Source organism: Dama dama, chromosome 20 (genome assembly GCF_033118175.1).
Source record: "Dama dama isolate Ldn47 chromosome 20, ASM3311817v1, whole genome shotgun sequence".
Taxonomy (NCBI): domain Eukaryota; kingdom Metazoa; phylum Chordata; class Mammalia; order Artiodactyla; family Cervidae; genus Dama; species Dama dama.
The window spans coordinates 3,386,540-3,403,316 of NC_083700.1; the positions used below are offsets into that span (position 1 = coordinate 3,386,540).

General features: G+C 39.4%; 1 protein-coding gene across 4 annotated transcripts in view; it reads left to right on the top strand.

The window, feature by feature from the left end:
* The first annotated feature begins 465 nt into the window (after positions 1–465).
* The window catches only part of DCAF6 (DDB1 and CUL4 associated factor 6), a 182,504-nt gene continuing 166,192 nt past the window's right edge, over positions 466–16,777 (top strand). For 2 of the 4 annotated variants that reach the window (XM_061120187.1, XM_061120188.1), the window contains exon 1: positions 466–780. In XM_061120187.1, coding sequence (XP_060976170.1) covers positions 684–780 — 97 coding nt within the window. In that variant the 5' untranslated portion in view covers positions 466–683. The remainder of the gene's footprint in view (positions 781–16,777) is intronic. The other 2 variants (XM_061120189.1, XM_061120190.1) reach the window with 1 other exon arrangement.

Here is a 16,777-nt window from a genome sequence, read left to right on the forward strand (position 1 = left end):
GTCCAAAGCAAACCTCCAATTTCTTCTTCCTGCTCTGGAAGCCATGTTGGAGAAGGGAAAGTGAAGCTGCATCGGCGGATACCCTTTCACTCTGGTTAAGGAGGCCCCTAAATAAAATGGACTATTCGGGCCTTCCGTGCCCCGACTAAAGATGACGCCGCATAACTCTCTCGCTTCCTTTGGAATGAGACTCGTGAGCGCGAGGCTTACGACTTCAGCTACTTCTCTATTCCTCATTTATCCATAGAGTATTAAGGATTTAATTAGAATGGCCTGAACCCAGTTTTCTAGGGTAGGGGCGGCCATGGCACACACCTGCCTCAATGCCCAGTGGTAGTCATCTCGCGAGAAAGGTTTGGAAGGGCGGGTGTAGAGAACGGGGAGAGGGAGGAGTCGAGGCCGCCTCCGCCTCCTCCTTCAGGAGGGGGTGCCGAGGGAGGGGACTGTTGCCGATCTCTGGTTGTTCTGGGTAGTCTGAGGAGGAGAGTATGAAGCGAGCTCCAGCCCGGGTACGGCCGGACTTCGCAGGCGAAGGCGCCGCCGCCGCCATCTGACTCGCTGCGCTTGGGAGAGCCGGCGCGTGGATGGTCCCGGTGCGGCTCGGGTGTTGATCCGCGTGTCTCTTCCCCCTCCTCCCCTCCCCCACGCGGTGGTCTCCCCTCCTCCCCCAGCCTGGCAGAGCCATGTCTCGGGGTGGCTCCTGCCCACACCTGTTGTGGGACGTGAGGAGAAGGTCCCTCGGGCTGGAGGACCCGTCCCGGCTGCGGAGCCGCTACCTCGGTGAGCCGGGGCCCCGGGGCAGGGGCGCGGAGGTCGCCGCCCGAGGTGGGGGAGGGGGCCGCGTCGCGGTCTGTTGGAGACCGGACAGCTGCTGGGCGGGGGCGTCCCGGAGACTCTGAGGTGCCGGGTGGCCCTCAGCCGGCGGACCCCGCGCCCTTGTCGTCCTCCCATGGCTAAGGCACTCTTTCATGCTGCCAGCCGCCGCCCTGGTCGGGTTTTCCTCCGGGGGCCGGACCTGGGGCGGACAGTATTGGCCGGGAAAGGCGTTGGGATGGTTTCAGGAGTGGGGCTTGGGGGAAGACTTGTCGAACCTCCCGGAGCTGCCGCGTTTAGAGCAAAAGTTGGCGCTTTTGCTCTTCAGCGCTCTCCCGGCTCAGCCGAAGGAGCTAAGTTTGTGTTGACCGCCCCTCCTCTGAAGTCTCGGTCGGGCTTAGGTGTCGGCGGCGACGCGTTGACCACCCTCGGGGACTCCACGCTCCAAACAGACTGGGGGTAAACTGTTCCGCGGCTCCGAGCCAGAACCTAAAAGTGATAGCTGAGCTGTCCCCACCCCCGCGCGCTTTCCCAGTTGGACTCTGCTGTTCAGTCGTTTAGATTGCTTTAAGGAGGTGTAGGGTTTCGCGTTCCCATTCCCACACCGGTGAAACACTTGGCATTTACTGTTTCTTAGTTAAGCTTTCTAAAAACAACCTTCGATACTTGAGGGAACGGTAGTCCAGTTTTTTTTTTTTCGTTTTGTATAAGTGGATTTGTGAGGATTCTGGGTCACGCCTGAGCTAAAAGTGGATGGATTTAGTAAGATTCTTTTTTCTTCCTTCCTCTGCAATCTTATTACTCTTTATTCTTTTTTATTTTTCATTTGAAGGCAAGACAACATCATTAAAATTTTTTTCTTACCTATTTTGTCACTTTTATCTTAGGTATTTGTTGATGTCATTTAAATGCTTTAAATGTCATTTAAATGATTTTAAGTCAGATGGTTTTGACTTAAAATCAATGAAAGAAATTGAAATCTCATTGCACCTAATAGTTCTGGTTTGTGATTATTTGAGAGAAGTTGACAGGCATTTTTTTCTTTCCTCCTGCTTTTTAGTGTCTCAAGTGACTTGAGTACATTCTCCTTGTAAAAATGAAGCACAAATTCTTATGATTCTTCCCATTCGTTTCACACACACATCCTTAGAGAGGTAACAGTGTTCTGTTTCCTGAATATTCTTCTAAACCTTTTCCTTTGAATTCTCACAAGCACATGTGTACATATAGAAATGCTGTAGGAGGGTGTGTGTGTGTGTGTATGTGTGTGTGTGTGTGTGTGTGTGAGTGACCTGCATGTATGATGTCATATTGTAAATATTGTTTTGCAACTTGCCTTTCCATTACATTTTGGAGATCTTTGCATGGTCGTAGAAATATATCTGTGCAGTCTTTTAAACTGTTGCATAGTATTTAACAGTATGAAGGTGTCAAGGTTGACTCAGCCTTCTTTCTTTTCCTGTATGTTTGCTGTTATTAACAGTGAACATCCTTTTATCAGTACGTGGTTTTTGTGCATTTGTTCTAGGATAAGTACCTGGAGTGGTGATTAATCATTTTAAAATTTAATATAAATAGAGCATGCTTTTTTAAACCATTAACCTAAAAGATGTGCAATATTTCTTTTAATATTTACTTGCTGAGAAAGAACTTAATTTTGGCTTGATAAAAAGAATACATGTTCTACATGAGTGAATTTATATGTGGTCCTTTATTTCAATTAGTTGGAGCATTTGAATGAGTAGTGATTATATTTAGTTTTATTATTAATGTTTTCTGCTGGCACAGTTCAGTTGTATCTATGATAGAGTCAATTAAAATATAGTAAGATCATAAATTTTTTTTCCCTTTCTCTTCTAGCTCCATAATGGAAGTGAAGTTTGTCTTGGGTGGAGGGGAATTGAAGAATGTGACTTCACTGTCTTTAGTAGAAAGTCTAAATTACAGATTTTTCAAACATGTATATTCATACAATGAATTCCATATCTTACATACTATTTTAAATGTGCTAGTAATATATACTTTATTGCATTCTTGGAACAGCTTCCTTTAAAAGTGGGGTTTTTTTTAAAGTGAGCTTTTTAAGTATTCAGAAATAGTTTGAAAAGTAATTTCTTGGCCTTAAGAGACTTTCTTTACACTTTTAGTTTATCTAGCTCATCCACAATCCAGTGCTAATCTTGGCTTAGCATTCAGGAAACAGCAAAATCCATATTAGCACTGTCTGAATTAATGAGATTTTCTAAAAATAATTTTTAAAAATTTATTTATTTGGTGCACAGGGCCTTAGTGGTGGCATGTGGGATCTTCTGTTTTTGTCGCAGTATGATGAATCCTTAGTTGTGACCTGCAAACTCTTAGTTGCCGCATGTGGGATCTGGTTCTCTGACTGGTCAGTGATTGTACCTGAAGTGCTCATAAAATCTTTTTTAAAAGCCTGTTTTAAAAAAGGGTTTTAAAAAGTAAATGGATTCTTTTTTTTTGGAGACTTCAGTATTTAAACATTTTGATTGTTCATAATATCATAGGTTAAATATTTCTCTAATTATGTCCATTATATATACTTATAATAATGAATTACTTCTAAATAACAGTAAAATGGGATAGAAGCAACTGACTTTTTTTGTAACATGCATTTCAAATTAATCATAACATGTTTCTTTTGAATAGTATTGAAACATTACAGGTGATTTTATTTAAATTTGGTTATTTATCTCTCTTCCTCCTATCAAAGAAAATTATTTCAACAGAAATTTATGTTTCAAAATTTGGGAAGCTGGAACACACCATGTGTGTTCACATGGTCAGGTTCTAAGTCTGCTGGGGGCCTGCTTCCTGGTTCATAACCGTCTTTTCACTGTAACCTCACAAGGCACAAGAGGTGAGCTCATTCTCTGGGATCTTTTTTATAAGGGCCCTAACCCAAATCTTGGAGAAGGAAATGGCAACCCACTCCAGAATTCTTGCCTGGAAAATCCCATGGACAGAGGAGCCTGTTGGGTTACAGTCCGTGGGGTTGCAAAGAGTCGGACACAACTGAGCATGCACACACCCAAGCCTAATCACCTCCCCAAAATTCCTGTCTCCTAATACTAATACCTTGGGGGTTAGAATTTCAGCAGAGAAATTTGTCCGGAGGAGGCGGTTGGGGGAATAGGAACCACTAAGCCAGTGACAACTTTATAGTGAAGATTGAAATATCTTTTTGTAAGGGGATTAGAATGTCTCTGTCCTTTGAATATCATTAGGGTCACTATGTATTGAAATGGTTAATTTTGCATTTAGATTAGTCTTGTAGTGTATCTTGAGTACATCTATATTCAGACTTACAAAGTTCTTCATAAAGTTTCAGAGTTACAATATATTTTATAAGGGTCAGAAAATTCTGAGTGTTGCCCCTTTGTTAGCTACTGGGGAAAAGTAAGTGAAAATATTTGTATTTTGTTTCCTTAGTCTTAAAAAAAAAATCTCAATGAAAGCTGAAAAATGTCTGATTTTAATAGTGAATGACAGATATGACAAATATATGTTATAGAATATACTGATAATTCCTGAAGATTAGGCCACCAAATGCATATTACTAATCATAACGATAGCAGACCATTGAATAGCTCTGTTGTTGGTTTCATTCCTACTTGGTGTAGAATTAAAGTGTTTAAAAGGGATAGGAACTTCTGATAGCATGAAATTTATATTACAGGTATGTTTTATGTCAGTGTTTTTCAAATGTTTTGACCATTGTCCACAGTAATATTACAGTTACATGGCAATTTGTGATACACACATAACTAAAAAGATTTCCCCAATGACATTTAGCCTTACTAAGTATGGTGCCGGAGCAGGAAATGGCAAGCCACTCCAGTGTTCTTGCCTGGAGAATCCTGTGGAAAAGGAGGAGCCTGGTGGGCTGCTGTCCATGGGGTTGCATAGAGTCGGACACAACTGAAGTGACTACACATGCATGCATGCATTGGAGAAGGAAATGGCAACCCACTCCGGTATTCTTGCTTGGAGAATCCCAGGGATGGAGGAGCCTGGTGGGCTGCCATCTATGGGGTTGCACAGAGTCGGACACGACTGAAGCGATTTAGCAGCAGCAGGTATGATGCGTTCTGTTTTCATATCATGTTATTAAAAAATGTTGGTGTTTACCCAGTAGAATATCCACTAATGAGTATTGGCTTGAGGTTTGCAAAACTACTAGGTGGTGTGTGTTTTTTATAGTTGTAATTGAATGTTAGGGTGACTGACATAGGGTGGCAGATTAAAAATATTTTTTCTGAATACTGCTGATAGCTAATGAAGATATAGATAATAAAACTTTTAATTTATACTTTGGCAAAGAATAAGTAGGGTAGGACACTTAAATCCTTGGCTTTTTTTTTTTTTCCCCTGTGTCCTGAGGCCTTTTCTTAGTTTCCCAACCAGGGATTGAACCCAGAGCCTTGGCAGTCAAAGCCCAGAGTTTTAACCACTGGACTGCTAGGGAATTCCTAAATTCTTGTTTCTTGAGTAATACTTACCATGGGATTTCTGAGTTGTGTGGTGTGTTTAACTCCGTAAGAAACTTTTTCAAAATAATCATACCATATGGCATTCACATCTGTAATGTTTGAGAGTTCTAGTTGTTACTTCTCATCAACACTTGGCATTATGTCTTCTTAATTTTAGCTTTTTAAATAGATATGTAGGTATAATGATACCATTATTGTTTTCATTTGCATTTGATTTAATTCTCATGATTAATGATGTTGAGTATATTTTCATGGCTTATTTGCCATCCATATACTTTGGTTAAATATTTAGATTTACCTTCTTAATATTGTAATAGTTCTTTATATAGCCTTTGATACAAATCCTTAACCATATAGTGTATTTTGCAGATATTTTCTCCCTGTTGTGTCTTGTCTTTTTCTTGACAGCATCTTTTACAGTTCATGCTTTTTTGTGTGCTGTTTAAAGATTAATCTTTATCGTTAATCTTTACCTGATCCAAGGTGACAAAGATATACTGTGCTTGTTTTCTAGAATTTTTAAATTTTTGGCTCTTACGTTGTGGTGGCTTCTGTTGTTCCTGAGCACAGGCTCTTGGCATGTGAGCTAAGTGGTTGTGGCTCCCCAGTTCTAGAGCACAAGCTCAGTAGTGCTGGAGCACAGTCTTAGTTGCTTCATGGCATGCAGGATCTTCCTGGATCAGGGACTGAACCATGTCTCCTGCATTGGCCTGTGGATTCTTTCCCACATGAGCCATGTGCCTGGATTTTTTGTAGATGATTATGTCATTGTGTATTGAGATTTCTTCCTGGGAATTCTCTGGCAGTACAGTGGTTAGAACTCCATGCTCTCACTGCTGAGGGCTTGGGTTCAATCCAAGTTTAGGGAACTGAGCTCCCACAAGCCATGTGGTGTGGTCAAAAAAAAAAAAAAAAAGATTTCCTCTTTTTTACCTCTGTTATTTTTTTCTTCCTTTTTCCAGTTTTATTGCTTAATTGTACTTAGGACTCCAGTAGAATCTTGAAGTAGTAAGAGTGGAGATCATTGCTTTATTCCTTGTCCTAGCAAGAATTCAGTCTTTATTACAAATGTTGTTGACTGTAGGTTTTTGTAGGTATCCATTGAAGAGATCCCTTTCTGCTCTTAAATTGCTGAGAGTGTTTATCATGACTAGCTGTTGAATTTTGTCAAGATTTATTCTATTGAGTTGATTATATGATTTCTTTTTCATAGATTATATTAATACATAAACATTGATTTTTGAATTGACACAACATTCAATTTGTGGGCTATGGCTATAAATCTTTATGTATTGCTGGTTTCACTTTTGGTAAGAATTTGCTGTTTTTGTTCATTAAGGCTATTAGCCTACAGTTTTCTTGTTATATTTTTGTCTGTTTTGGGTGTCTGGATAATGCTGGCCTCATAAATGAGTTGGAAGTGTTCTTTTTTTCTGAAGAGTTTGTGTAGACTTGAAGTTACTTTTTCCTTAAATGTTTGATAGATTTCATCATTGAAACCATCTGAGCTTGGAGTTTTCTTTGTGGGAAGGTTTTGTTTTGTTTTGTACTTCTAATTTTGAGATAACTGTAGATGCATATGCAGTTGTTAGAAATAATACAAAGAGATCCCATATACTCTTCAGTCAATTCCCCAATGGTAATATCTTGTACAACTATTGGTATATTAATGTGTCACAATCTTGAAATTGACATAGATCGAGAAATCTTATTCCCATTTCCCCAGTTTTATGTGTGTGTTTGTGTATTTTGTTCCATGCAATTTTAACATTGGTTTTAATTAATTTTAATAAATTGTCAATTAATGTTAATAGATTAAAGTGGTTACCAGCATATTTAAGACATGAAACAGTTCTATCACAATAATTCTTTGTGATACCATTTTTAATCACAACTACATCCTTTTCTCCTGACTGCTAACCCCTGGTAACTACTAATCTCTATTTCTATAATTTTGTCATTTCAAGAATGTTATATAAATAACATGTTGTTATGTAATATTATAAATTGGGGACTTCCCTGGTGGCTCAGTGGTAAAGAATCTGCCTGTCAATACAGGAGACATAGGTTCAATTCCTGGATTTGGGAAGATCCTGTGGAGAAGGAAATAGTGACCCACTCCAGTATTCTCACCTGGGAAATCTCATGGACAGAGGAGCCTGGCAGGCTACAGTTCATGGGGTTGCAAAGAATCAGACCTGACTTGGTGACTAAACAGTAACAAATGTTGTAAATAACAGCATGTAAACTTTTGAGATTGAGTTTTCATTCTGCACATAATTCCATTAAGATCCATCCAAGTTGTGTGTATCAATAGTTTATTTCTTTCTGTTGTCGATTGTTGTTTTGTGATAATGGATGTACGACTATCTAATCATTCATTTGTTGACTGATCTTTGTATATTGTTTCCAGGTTTTGACTATTAGAGAGCTGTTAAGAATATCCATATAAAGTTTTTTGTATGAACATAAATTTTCATTTCTGGGATAAATGTCCAAGAATTGTAGTTGTTGCACTATATGATAAGGACATTGTTTATTTCTGTAAGAAATGGCCCTATTTTTTTCCAGTGTGGCTGAACCATTTTATGTTCCCATCACCCATGTATGAGTAATCTATTTCCTCTACATCATCACCAGCTTTTGGTGTTGCTGTTGTTTTTTATTTAGTAATTCTAATAAGTATGTAGTAATAAATCGTGGTTTAAAGTCATAATTTCCCTAAAGGCTGAGTTGAACATATCTTCATATGCTTTTCCTTTTACTATCTTTATATTTTTTTCTACTTTTTAAAGATTGAAGTTTTAGGGCAAATGTAATTATTGTTTCGGTCCAAAGTCTCAGCACATCTTTATTAATAAATATAGGAAGCATTACAATCAACACATTTTTGCCAATGAGAGATAAGTTTGTTTAATCCTGTAGCATAAAAATCTGACTCTTGGAAAGCATTTTCTGCATCCTGTTGGTTGTGGAAGCATTTTCCCTGCAAAAAGTTGGGATGCTTGAAGAAGTGCTATTTGGTTGGCAAGAGGTCAGGTGAAAATGGCATATGAGGCAAAACGTGGAAGCCCAATTCATTAACTTTTAAAGCATTGGTTGTGCGAGGTTTGGTTGGACGTTGGAGTAGAGAAGAATTGAGTCCTTTCTGTTAATCAATGTTGGCTGTAGGTGGTGCAGTTTTTGGCGCATCTCATCGATCTGCTGCTGAGTATCCTTCTCAGATGTGATGGTTTCGTCAGGATTCAGACAGCTGTAGTCGATCAGACTGGCAGCAGACCATCAAACAGTGACCCTGGCCTTTTTGGTATAGGTTTGGGTTTTAGAAGTGCTTTGGAGCTTTTTGGTCCAACCATCGCTGGTTGTTGCATAAAATCCACTTTTCACCTCATGTCGCAGTCTGATCAAGAAATGGTTCATTCTTGCACAGAATAAGAGAAGATGACACTTCAAAATGATGAACTTTTGAGTTGTGGTCAGCTCAGGAGGCACCCACGTATGGAGTTTTTTTACCTTTCCAATTTGCTTCAAATGCAAGTGGTTCACCACTTAGAAGGATTGGCGTTGAGTTCTTCAGCAATTTCTTGTGAAGTTGTCAGAGGATCAGCTTTGATAATCCACTCAGTTGGTCATTGTCAGCTTCTAGTGGCCAACCACTGTGCTTCTCATTTTCAAGGCTCTCATCTCCTTTGCAAAATTTCTTGAACCACCACTGCACTGTAGTGCAGTGCATGTATATTTTTGTTAGCAGTTCCTGGGCGAAGTGCATTGTTGACATTGTGAGTTGTTTCCACTGCTTTATGACCCATTTTGAACTTGAGTAAAAAAAAAAACAAAACACTCAAATTTGCTTTTTGTCTAATGTCATTTGTCTAGTCTAAAATAAATATAAAATAAACAGCAAGTAATGCCATTAGCAAAACAACAAATCGAGAAATGTGCATTAAGTAATGTGTAACATAATCACATTTATTTAAAAATGTATTTCAGTGTCAAACAGCAAAATTCCATGATTCAAAACCTCGATTACTTTTGCACTGACCTAATATTTTAAATTGAAGTATGACAAAACAAGGTCCACTGGAGAGGGGAATGGCAGAACGCTTCAGTATTCTTGCCTTAAGAACCCCTTGAACAGTATGAAAAGGCAAAAAGGTATGACACTGGAAGAGAGACCCCCAGGTTGGTGAAGGTGAAGGTGTCAGTCGCTCAGTCATGTCTGACTCTTTGCAATCCCATGGACTATAGCCTGCCAGGCACCTCTGTCCATGAGATTCTCCAGGCAAGAATGCTGGAGTTAGTTGCCATTCCCTTCTCCAGGGGTCTTCTGGATCCATGGATTAAACCCAGGTCTCCTGCGTTGTAGGCAGGTTGTTTACTGGCTGAGCCAAGAGGGAAGCCCTGGTAGGTGTCCAATATATTACTAAGGCTGGGCCAAAATGGAAATGTCGCTCAGTTGTCGATATGTCTGGTGGTGAAAGTAGTCTGATGCTGTAAAGAACAATATTGCATAGAACCTGGAATATTAGGTCCATGAATCAAGGTAACTTGGATGTGGTCATACAGGAGATGGGAAGAGTACACATTTTAGGAATCAGTGACTAAAATGGACAGGAATGGGTGAATTTAATTCAGATGACCATTATATCTACTACTGTGGGCAAGAATCCCTTAGAAGAAATGAAGTAGCCATAATCAGCAAAAGAGTCTGAAGTGCAATACTTGGGGTGCAATCTCAAAAACTACAGAACGATCTCTGTTTGTTTCCAAGACAAACCATTCAGCGTCACAGTAATTCAAGTCTGTGCCCCAACTACTAATGCTGAAGAAGCTAAAGTTGAATGATTCTATAAAGACCTACAATACCTTCTAGAACCAACACCAGAAAAGATGTCTTTTTCATCACAGAAGACTGGAATGGAAAAGTAGGAAGTCAAGAGATACCTGGAGTAACAGGCAGGTTTGGCCTTGGAGTACAAAATGAAGCAAGGCAGTTGAGAGAACACCAGAGAACACTCTGGTCATAGCAAACAGCCTTTTCCAACAACACAAGAGACAACTCTACACATGGACATCACTGGATGGTCAATACCAAGATCAGATTGATTATATTCTATGCAGTCAAAGATGAAGAAGCTTTGTACAGTCAGCAAAGACAAGACCGGGGGCTGACTGTGGCTCAGATCTTGAGCTCCTTATTGCAAAACTCAGGCTTAAATTGAAGAAAGTAGCGAAAACCACTAGGCCTTTTGATATGACCTAGATCAAATCCGTTACAATTATACAGTGGAAGTGACAAATAGATTCAAGGGATTAGATCTGGTAGGCAGTACCTGAAGAGCTAAAGAGGTTCGTAACAATGTATAGGAGGTGGTGACCAAAACCATCCCCAAGAAAAAGGAATACAAAAAGGCAAAATGATTGTCTGAGGAGGCCTTAAAAGGAACTGAGAAAAGAAGCGAAGCAAAAGGCAAAGGAGAAAGGCAAAGATATACATAACTGAATGCAGAGTTCCAAGGAGTAATGACGAGATATAAGAAAGCCTTCTTAAGTAACAATGCAAAGAATTAGAGGAAAACAATAGAATGGGAAACACTAGAGATCTCTTCAGGAAAATTGGAGATAACAAAGGAACATTTCATGGCAAGATGGGCACAATAAAGAACAGAAACAGCGAGGACCTAAGAGAAGCAGAAGAGATTAAGAAGAGGTGGCAAGAATACACAGAAGAACTATACAAAAAAAAGTCCTAATGACCAGGATAACCACAATGGTGTGGTTACTCACCTAGGGCCAGACATTCTGGAGCGTGAAGTCAAGTGGGCCTTAGGAAGCATAACTAAGAACAAAGCTAGTGGAGGTGATGGAATTCCAGCTGAGCTATTTCAGATCCTGAAAGATGATGCACTCAATATGTCAGCAACTTTGGAAAACTCAGCAGTGGCCAAAGGACTGGAAAAGGTCAGTTTTCATTCCAGTCCAAAAGAATGGCAATACTAAAGAATGTTCAAAATACTGTACTAGCTCTCATTTCCCATGCTAGCAAGTTAATGCTTAAAATCCTTCGAGCTACGCTTCAATGATATGTGAACTGAGAACTTCCAGATGTACAAGCTGGGATTCAAAGAGGCAGAGGAACCAGAGATCAAATTGCCAACATTTGTTGGATCATAGAGAAAGCAAGAGAATTCTAGAAAAACATCTACTTCTGCTTCTTTGCTGAAGTGAAATGAAAACAGCCCTTGACTGTTTGAATCACAACAAACTGGAAAATTCTTAGAGATGGAAATGTCAGATTACCTTACTTGTCTTCTGAGAAACCTGTATACAGGTCAGGAAGCAACAGTTAGAACCAGACATGGAACAGCAAACTGGTTCCAGATTGGGAAGAGTACATCAAGGCTGTATATTGTCACCTTGCTTGTTTAACTTATATGCAGAATACATCATGCGGAATGTTGGGCTGGATGAATCACAAGCTGAAATCAAGATTTCTGGGAGAAATATCAGTAACCTCAGATATACAGATGATAGCACTCTAATGGCAGAAAGCAAGGGGGAAGTAAAGAGCTTCTTGATGACAGTGAAAGAGGAGAGTGAAAAAGCTGTCTTAAAACTCGACAGTCAAAAAACTTAAGATCGTGGCATCCAGTCCCATCACTTCATGGCAAATAGATGGGTAAAAATGGAAACAGTGACAGAGTTGGCTTCCAAAAGTCACTGTGGACAGTGATTGCAACCATGAAATTAAAAGACATCCCTTGGAAGAAAAGCTGTGATATACCTAGACAGTGTATTCAAAAGCAGGGACATCACTTTGTTGACACAGGTCTGTATAGTTAAAACTGTGGTTTTTCTGGTAGTCACGTATGGATATGAGAGTAGGACCATGAAGAGAAGGCTAAGTGGTGAAGATTTGATGCTTTGGAGCTGTGGTGCTGGAGAAGACTCTTGAGAGTCACTTGGACAGCAGGGAGATCAAACCAGTCAATCCTAAAAGAAAGAAACTCTGAATATTCATTGGAAGGACTGATGCTGAAGCTGAGGGTCAAATACTTTGGCCACAGGATGCAAAGAGCTGACTCATTGGAAAAGATCTTGATGCTGGGAAAGATGAGGGCAAAAGGAGAAGGGGGAGGCAGAGGATGTTATTGTTGCATAGCATCACTGACTCGTTGGATATGAATTTGAGCAAACATCAGGGGAGAGTGGAGGACAGAGGAGCCTGGCATGTGGCAGTCCATGGGGTTGCAGAGAGTTGGACAGAACTTAGTGACTAAACAAGAAGTTCAGTTCAGTTCGGTTGCTCAGTCGTGTCCGACTCTTTGCGACCCCATGAATCGCAGCACTCCAGGCCTTCCTGTCCATCACCAACTCCCAGAGTTTACTCAAACTCATGTCCATTGAGTCAGTGATGCCATCCAGCCATCTCATCTTCTGTCGTTTCCTTCTCCTCCTGCCCCTAATCCTTCCCAGCATCAGGGTATTTTCCAATGAGTCAACTCTTCACATGAGGTGGCCAAAGTACTAGAAGTAGTCCACATCAAAATATGTGTTGATGGTCTGTTAGGTTACTTCCACATCTTGACTAGTATAAATAATGCAGCAAAGAAAACAGGGGAGCATATAATTGTTTTAGTTACTGTTTTTTTTTTTTTTTCTTCTGGAAGATACCCAGAAGTGAAATCACTGGGTAGTAAGGTAGTCCTCTTTTCAGTTTTTTGAGAAACCTGCACATCACTTTCCATAGTGACTGTGCCAGTTTGCATTCCCACCAACAGTGTGGCTTCCTCTCTTTCACATCCTCTCACACACTTATTTGTTATCTTTTTAATAATAGCCATTCTGACAGGTGTGAGATGATACCTCATTGTGATTTTGACTTGCATTTCTCTGATGTTTAGTGATGTTGAGCAACTTTTCATGTGTGAGTTGGTCATCTATATGTCTTCTTTGGGAAAAGGGTCTATTAAAAAGAAAAAAAGAAACTGTGTATTTAGGTCTTCTTATTTTGTAATTGGGTTTTATCTTGATATTATGTTGTATGAGTTGTTGGTATATTTTGGATATTAACCCTTTATAAAATATATTGTTTGCAAAAATCTTCTCACATTCAATTGGTGGCCTCTTATAGTTTTCTTAATTGTGCAGAAACTTTTTAGTTTGATGAAACCCTGTTTATTTTTGCTTTTGTTTCTCTTGCTGAGGAAGCATATAAGAAAACTACTAAGACTGATGTCAAAGAGCTTACTGCCTATGTTTTCTTCTAGAAGTTTTATGGTTTCAAGTCTGACATGTAAATCTTTAATTCATTTTGAATTTTTGCATATGATGTGAGAAAGTTCATTCAGTTTGATGCTCTTGCATGTAGCTGTCCAATTTTACTACTCCATTTTTTTGTCTTGGCCTTTAAAAAAAAGTTTTTAGTATTTTTTAATACCAAAGACATTTTGTTTGGGGTGTAGCCAATCAACAATGTTGTGATAGTTTCAGGTGAACACTGAAGGGACTCAGCCATGCAGAAACATGGATCCATTCTTCCCCAAAGCCCCTTCCCTCCAGACTGGCCCTTAACACTGAACAGACTTCATGTGCTATTCAATAGGTTTTTGTTGGTTATCCATTCAAATATAACAGTTTACCACACCACTTATTGAAGAGGGTTTTACCCTCATTGTATATACTTGCCTCCTTTGTCATAGATTGATAGACTACCTATGTGTGCATTCATTTCTGGGTTTTCTGTTTTGTTCCATTGTCTGTATCTGTTTTTATGCCAGTACAATTATTGCATTAGCTTGTAGTATAGTTTGAAATCAAGAGTGTGATACTTTTAGCTTCTTAATAAAGATTGTTTTGATTATTTGGGATGTTTTGTGTTTCCATACAAATTTTGAAATTATTTGTTCTGTGAAAAACGCCATTTGTGTTTTGATAGTCATTGGATGAAATCTGTAACTTGCCTTGGGTAGTATAAACATTTTAATGATATTAATTCTTCCAGTTCACAAAATCAGTATAATTCCAATTGTGTCATCTTCAATTTCTTTTGTCAGTGTTTTATAGTGTTTTTGAGTCTTTTACCTCCTTAGTTAGATATATTCCTAAGTGTTTTATTCTTTTTGATGCAATTGTAAATGAGATTGTCTTCTTAGTTTCTTTCTCTAAGAAACTAAGTTTCTTAGATAGTTTGTTGAGTATATAGGAACAATGGGTTTCTGTATATTAATTTTGAGTCCTGTTACTTTATTGAATTCATTTATTCTGACAGTTTTTTGATGGCATCTTTTAAAACTTTTTTTTGTATAGTATATGTCATTAGCAAATGGTGATGGTTTTACTTCTTTCTTTTTAATTTAGATTCCTTTTATTTTTCTTCTCTCATTGCTTTGTTTAGTATGTTCAGTCCTATGTTGAATAAAAATGTCAAGAGTGAGCATCCTTGTCTCATTCTTGACTTTAGGGGAAATGCTTTTAGGTTTCCTCTACTGAGTATGATGTTAGCTGTGGACTTGTCAGTGAAGTGGGCTTTTATTACATTGAGGTGTGTTCTCTTTATACCCTTTTTTTTAAAAAATAATAAGTGATTATTAAATTAACTGACAGTCTTTTTCTGCATCTGTGGAGATGACCACATGATGACACGATTTTTATTCTTAAATTGGTTAATATGGTATATCCCCAATCTCCACCAGGGCCTTGCCCTCTTTCCTATCCAGGGCTGTGAACAGGGGCTGGGAAAAAGAGTAGGGTTTGATTCCTGGTATTGTCAACACTCAGAAGGTACTCAATAAATGAATGAATGGTGTGGCACTCTTGCTATGGGCAAGCCTAGAGCCTTCTTCAGCCTTAGGTGGCATGAGCTGGTCAACTTGGGACACGTGGCTTGGCCTCTCACATTGATTGATTTGCAGATACTGAATCATGCTTGCATTCCTGGTATAAACGCAACTTGAATATGGTATATGATCCTTATATTATGTTGTTGAGTTTGATGTGCTAATATTTTGTTGAGGATTTTTTGCTTTTGTGCTCATCAGTCATATGGGCCTATAATTTCCTTTTTTATTTTTGTATTGTCTTTATTAGGTTTTGGGATGAAGATGCCGCTGGCTTCATAGAATGAGTTCAGAAGTTCCTCTTCTTTAGTTTTTTTGAATAGTTTGAGAATGGTTATTAGCTCTTTTTTAAATGGTGGAAATTACCTATCTGATCCTCAGTTCAGTTTAGTCGCTCAGTCATGTCCAACTCTTTGCGACCCCGTGAACCACAGTACGCCCACCTCATCATTGACTCCTGGAATTTACCCAAACTCATGTCCATTGAGTAGGTGATGCCATCTCACCATCTCATCCTCTGTCGTCCCCTTCTCCTGCCTTCAATCTTTCCCAACATCAGGGTCTTTTCAGAAGAGTCAGCTCTTCGCATCAGGTGGCCAAAGTACTGGAGTTTCAGCTTCAACATCAGTCCTTCCAATGAACACCCAGGATTGATTTCCTTTAGGATGGACTGACTGGATCTCCTTGCAGTCCAAGGGACTCTCAACAGTCTCCAACACCACAGTTCAAAAGCATCAATTCTTCTGCACTCAACTTTCTTTATAGTCCAACTCTCACATCCATACATGACTGCTGGAAAAACCATAGCCTTAACTAGATGGACCTTTGTTGACAAAGTAATGTCTCTGCTTTTTAATATGCTGTGTAGGTTGGTCATAAGTTTTCTCCCAAGGAGTAAGCATCTTTTAATTTCATGGCTGCAGTCACCATCTGCAGTGATTTTGGAGCCCCAAAAGATAAAGTCAGCCACTCTTCCCACAGTTTCCCCATCTATTTACTGTGAAGTGATGGGACTGGATGCCATGATCTTAGTTTTCTGAATGTTGAGCTTTAAGCCAACTTTTGTGCTCTCCTCTTTCACTTTCATCAAGAGGCTTTTTAGTTCCTCTTCACTGTCTGCCATAAGGGTGGTGTCATCTGCATATCTGAGGTTATTGATACTTCTCCCAGCAATCTTGATTCCCGCTTGTGCTTCCTCCAGCCCAGCATTTCTCATGATGTACTCTGCATATAAGTTAAATAAGCAGGGTGACAATATACAGCCTTGATATACTCCTTTTCCTATTTGGAACCAGTCTGTTGTTCCATGTCCATTTCTAACTGTTGCTTCCTGACCTGCATACAGGTTTCTCAGGAGGCAGGTCAGGTGGTCTGGTATTCCCATCTCTTTCAGAATTTTCCACAGTTTACTGTGATCCACACAGCCAAAGGCTTTGGCATAGTCAATAAAGCAGAAAGAGATGTTTTTCTGGAACTCTGTTGCTTTTTTGATGATCCAGCAGATGTTGGCAATTTGATCTCTGGTTCCTCTGCCTTTTCTAAAATCAGCTGGAACATCTGGAAGTTCACGGTTCATGTATTGCTGAAGCCTGGCTTGGAGAATTTTGAGCA